General features: G+C 37.3%; 1 protein-coding gene across 1 annotated transcript in view; it reads right to left on the bottom strand.

Moving 5' to 3' along the window:
• Positions 1-3,576: 3,576 nt before the first annotated feature.
• NARS2 (asparaginyl-tRNA synthetase 2, mitochondrial) overlaps positions 3,577-5,815 on the bottom strand; it is a 147,773-nt gene continuing 145,534 nt past the window's right edge. Inside the window, exon 19 of the mRNA XM_037731819.1 lies at positions 3,577-4,430. Within this exon, the coding sequence (XP_037587747.1) occupies positions 4,286-4,430 (145 nt within the window). The 3' untranslated portion in view covers positions 3,577-4,285. The remainder of the gene's footprint in view (positions 4,431-5,815) is intronic.

Below are 5,815 nucleotides of genomic sequence, written 5' to 3'. Positions count from 1 at the left end.
TCTCGGCCTCCCACAGTGCTGGGATTACAGGCTTGAGCCACCGCGCCCGGCCACCCCACACATTTCTTATCAATCAACCCAGGCCAATCTGTCTTTCAACTGTACATTTTTATGTTCTTGCCTCACCACTTACTAAAAATAAACAAGAATAAATAGCAATCCAATCCAAATAAGCATCTCTCATCTATAATTATCTGAAGCAAGGGATTTAAAGATGGGTAGAGTTAATCCACCTCACCAATTGCATCTTCAATGCCTGTTCAGTCATGCTTCAATGTCTACATTCAATTTATAACGAATATGAATATATAACATTGTAGAGGGAGGCTTCTGGCAGATCCAGTCTGACAAGAACAAAAGGTCAAACAGTTCTTTTGCTGTTCTGTGACAGTTAAAGAGTCTCTGGGTTGGGTTAAAGGGTTGAAGAGTTATGTCTAGATCTGGAATGGATCATGCACACAATTAACTTCTTGTCAGACCAAACGACATGACAGCACAACTTTCCCCAGGCAAAAGGACAGCCAGATGGAAAGCAACTATTTTTCTCAACCTATTTCAAATTTTGAAATAAGAATGGGAATTAATGATGGAAAAAAACATTTCTAAGTTTAAGAATATACTTCTACTTGGGTTGTAGGGGTTACACTTGGAAATCTTGGGAAAACAATCTGATTTTTTTTCCCTCATTGGAAACTGGTTACCTCTCATCACCTTTTAACTCAGAAACTAAACACTAAGAGATTAGAGTGTAGACAGTACTACTCAAATATTGGATCCATACTTTCATTCATTATACGTTGACTTATACAACACTGTTTGCAATGTTGACTTTAAATATTCATAGCTCAGCTGATGAGTAAACATTTTGAGTTTTTCCCTGCTGATGCTGCCTGCAAGCAACAGTTTAGTTTTGGCATTTTCATCATCTTTGTCTGACATGAATTTTTGCTTTTGTTCAATTATTGGCGAAACAGAAGTATTGGGCCAAAGACAAAGTATTAGGCTTGCTGTAGGTGGTATTTGGCTTCAAACGGATATTGTGTGATCAACTATCAAGGAAAACAATGCACAAGTATAAAGTTTTAGAAATACTCTGCCAAAAACGCTGTCAAAAAGGCAAGATGGGCCAGGTGCGGTTGCTCACACCTGTAATCCCAGCACTTTGGGAGGCTGAGGCGGGTGGATCACAAGGTCAGGAGTTCGAGACCAGCCTGCCCAAAATGGTGAAACCCCATCTCTACTAAAAATACAAAAATTAGCTGGGTGTGGTGGCAGGCACCTGTATTCCCAACTACCTGGGAGGCTGAGGTATGATAAATCATTTGAACGCTGGAGGTGGAGGTTGCAGTGAGCCAAGATCATGACATTTCACTCCAGCCTGGGCAACAGAGCAAGATTCTGTCTCAAAAATAAATAAATAAATAAAAAGGCAAGATGACTTAAGAAAGACCTTTCCTCTCTCCACATACAAAACATATGAACACATTTAAGTCTATTGTTCAACTTTCAGTGATATGACTTTGTTATACATTTTGGAGACCCAATATACACTACAATAGGGGACTGCGGATTGCCTAAAGGTTAGCCTCTAAATCAATTATTAGTGACCATGTCCAGAACACGTTCACAAAAGATTAAGAGATAAAAGGATCCATAGATCCTTTTTACCTACTTCAAAATGATACTACTGTAGATAAAAAACTGGAGGCCACAAAGATTATTTTACTTGCCTAATGCTCTACAACTCAATTTATGGTAATGCTGGGTCCAGAACCTGGGGTTACTCTAAGTCAGCAATCTTCCCATCACTATTATTTTGTAAACCTTCGTCATGGTAACATCGCAATTCTATTAGGTTCCTTAAAAATCATGAGAGGCATAATTCCTGAGAGCCTTGAAATTATAGTGCTTCTGGGTTCTGGGTCTGTGACTGTCCCTTGTTTCACAAAATGAATACGGTATCTGGTAAGACCTGAATGCCAAATCAGTAAAGGCTGACACTGCAAATGTTTTAAAAATGGTTTCTGCATCTTATCTTCTAGGTCTCAGGTTAAATGTCACTTCTTCAGACATGCCTTTTCTAGCAAGCTTACCTATGCTTGTCCTGTTCTTTATATAACTTTACAGCACATAATACATTTTGAAATAACACATTTATTTAATTATTATATATCTTCTCAAATACATGATTAATTCCATGAAGGCAGGGTCATCTCTGTTTTGTTCAAAACTGTTTATGTAGCACCTACCACACAGTCTCAGCATATAAAAGAGGCTCTAATATTTACTGAATAAACAAATGAATTTCTCTCTCTAATTACGGTTGAGGCAAGCCTTACGGAAGCCCTAATTATTCCTTTTAGTCTGTCCTAAACTTGATATATCTAAGCTCAAGGGATTAAAGTTCCAGGGAAGTAGATTTTCCTGAGATTTTAGCTCAGCAAAAGCTACCAATTAGAAAGATTCAGAAATGGAATGAGCAATTTTGTAGGACACTGATTTCTTTGTTAAAAAGAGGCTGGAAAACCAAGTGCCCAGGTAAACAGAATCTCTCTGCATCAGGCAGGTCAACTTTGACAAACTCTCAGGTGTATTCAAAGCTTTAGATACCGGAATTTGTTTCTTTTTGGCTCTTTGATTTTGAATTAGGTTAAAAATAAATTATACATACAAACTTCATTAGGAAATAACCTAGGAGAAGCCATCTAATGAGACTCACAAAACTGATTATTCAGACATGCATGCCCATTTACAATTATTTGATACATGCGTATTTTACTGATAATACAATTTAATATAGGTCCTTCTACATGTAACTCAATGAAGAGTAAAGGTCCTTATACATGTAACTCAATAAAGACTAAAACAAGAGGTTTTTAAAAGTTTATGTAGCATTTCAGTTTTAAACACATATGCGTGTATGTGCATACACACATATACATGTGATTATGTCAACTCTGAAGAAAACGATGTTGAGCTCCTACACAGTAAGCAGCTTGTCCAAAGTGCTAGAACTGTCCGACGGTCCCAAACCCCCAAATCAGTGCTGTTCTCACTCTCATAGACCACACTACTTTTTTTTTTTTTTTTTTTTTTTTTGAGATGGAGTCTCCCTCTGTCATCCAGGCTGGAGTGCAGTGGCGCATTCTTGGCTAACCGCAACCTCAGCCTCCCGGGTTCAAGTGCTTCTCCTACCTCAGCTTCCAGAGTAGCTGGCATTATAGGTGCCTGCCACCACGCCTGGCTAATTTTTGTATTTTTAGTAGAGACAGGATTTCACCATGTTGGCCAGGCTGGTCTCCAACAACTGACCTCAGGTGTTCTGCCTGGCTCAGTCTCCCAAAGTGCTGGGATTACAGGAGTGAGCCACCATGCCCAGCTGACCATACCACTTTTTAACTCTAGAATTACCCATCCTTTAGGCTCAGCCAAATTTCCATCCTCATCTTGAATTGAAAATACCTTTCTTTTCTTTAGGCTCAGCCAAATTTCCATCCTCATCTTGAACAGAAAATACCAAATTTTACTAGAAAAGGGCCAAATGAAATTAAAAAAAATATCACTTTTTTCCATAGGTGCCAATAAAAATATCTATTTTATTAGAGAAATTGTAAACATCAAATATAAACAAATTATAACACAACAGTGATTAAAGAGTTTAAATAGTTAATACAACATCTCATTAGCTTTTATAATTGAAAAGCAACAGTTATTAAATGTAATTTTTCATCCAGTTCAATCAAAGGAGATTTCAATTCAGAATAGCTACTTTATTAAGTCAATTAAGACCTTAAGGAATATTTCTTTTCTGCAATGTTTAGTTAAAGCACTGAAAATAAGATAAGCATTTATCACGAAGTATATGGCAAGGGGAGAAAAGATCCAACATTATTTTGATCTACTAGATGGTTCTCAAAAATTACACAGGAAAGTGATTTAATGATTATAGACAAAGTAAAATATACTATCTCATCCTGTTTTAGAGTTGAAAAGAAACTTTGAGATTATCTAATTCAATTTCTTCAATTCTTCTTAATTGAGGTAAAGGATTTGAGAGACCCCTTGCTATAAGTACTTGTACTTGGGGGAAATCATCCTTACGTGAAAGGCCTCAACTTTCTAAGAAAATCACAACCACTTATATTTTTTCTATGATATCTTATGGTACCACAACAATTATATATTGAAATTTGCATTTCTAAAATCCAAACATGCATTCCAATGTATGCAGAAATCATGTGCAGTGCCTCTGCCATGAGGTGCTTTTCCTTAACCAATCTTCCAGCTATAAAAGACATGAATGAGGAAACCTTGGGAAAGGAATAACATCCTTGATATTGTCAACTCCCAAGATGCACTGCAGGTAGCGTTCAAATCCCATCCCAAAACCTCCATGTGGCACAGATCCAAATCGACGAAGGTCCAGATACCTGTTTTTCAAAAAAAGAAAATCATCACTTATATATGTTGTATAAGATCAGATGTTATGGTTAGAATTTTATGTTTCAAAAGTATTTTGCAATCATTTGTTATTATTTACCTCACTGTGATAGACCAATCTTTCCCCTCCACAGACAGATCATGGAAAGGAGAAGCTGAATAATTATCCAAGGTTACCCAGAGAAACAACAGTGGAGCCTGTCATACAGTCACGGGCTTTGGTCACTTTTCCTTTTTAAGCTATTATATTTATGCGTTTATGACAGAAAACTTGCCTCAGGAAGTTACAGAAGATTTTCTATAGCTTTACTCATTTCCTTGAAAATATATGCCTCTTTTATTTCTTGGTACATTAATAACAATGCTTTCTTTTCCTTCCCAAAATCATATTGTTCAATACACAGAGGAGATTGCAGAGTATTGTCTGTTACATTACAAAGAGATACCCTACAGAACAGACTATAAGCTACAACAGAGCAGGAGTTGTGCTTCATTCAACTTTTTGATTGCCAGGGAATGCTCTAGAGTAGGTGTGTACTACATAAATTTTGTTTGAAGGCATACAAATACATGCTTGAATGCTAGAGTGAGGAGAAAACTTCAATTCTCTGACTCAGGCTTAGTGAAGATGCCCAGAGTCATTTTGCTGACATGCTGGACAGCCTCTGAAACCCATTCATGCACATTCTTTTCCCACTTAAGACCAAACGGCTAGACAATGGCACAGCCATGACTGAAACTCAGATGTTAATACACCAACATTGGAAAAAGTTTTAAAAACAGGAAAAGGACAACTACAAATATTTTATTATGTTATTTGGTGGGGAAGTTCTTGAGTTATATAATATTGATTAAAACAAGTTTATCTTTTCTTACATGATTTGTAAAAATCAGCTCTGCAACAAGATGTAAGCAACATAGTTTGTAGCTACTTGGCTCCTCAATCATAAAGACTGCCTATCAACCTATTTCCCTACCATTAATAATAATGGCTACATATACTAGTATTGTAGGAAGTTAAATCTAAGTAGTTACCTTCTTAAAAGAAAAGATTAATTCCAACCAGGTGAGTTGTAACCAGGTAAGAGATCAACATTACAGGGATATCTAGTATAAACCTTCAGATTAGTAAAAACTATAAGAAATAATGGGAGGCTGGGCGTGGTGGCTCATGCCTGTAATCCTAGCACTTCGGGAGGTCAGGAGATTGAGACCATCCTGGCTAACATGGTGAAACCCCGTCTCTACTAAAAAATACAAAAAATTAGTTGGCCGTTGTGGCACACGCCTGTAGTCCCAGCTACTTGGGAGGCTGAAGCAGGAGAATCGCTTGAACCTGGGAGGTGGAGCTTGCAGTGAGCCGAGATTGCGCCAC

The sequence above is a fragment of the Cebus imitator genome, unplaced genomic scaffold (assembly GCF_001604975.1).
Source record: "Cebus imitator isolate Cc_AM_T3 unplaced genomic scaffold, Cebus_imitator-1.0 Scaffold424, whole genome shotgun sequence".
In the NCBI taxonomy this organism is placed as follows: Eukaryota; Metazoa; Chordata; class Mammalia; order Primates; family Cebidae; genus Cebus; species Cebus imitator.
Note: the sequence above shows the minus strand (reverse complement) of the source record. Positions and strands in the feature narration are given on the sequence as shown.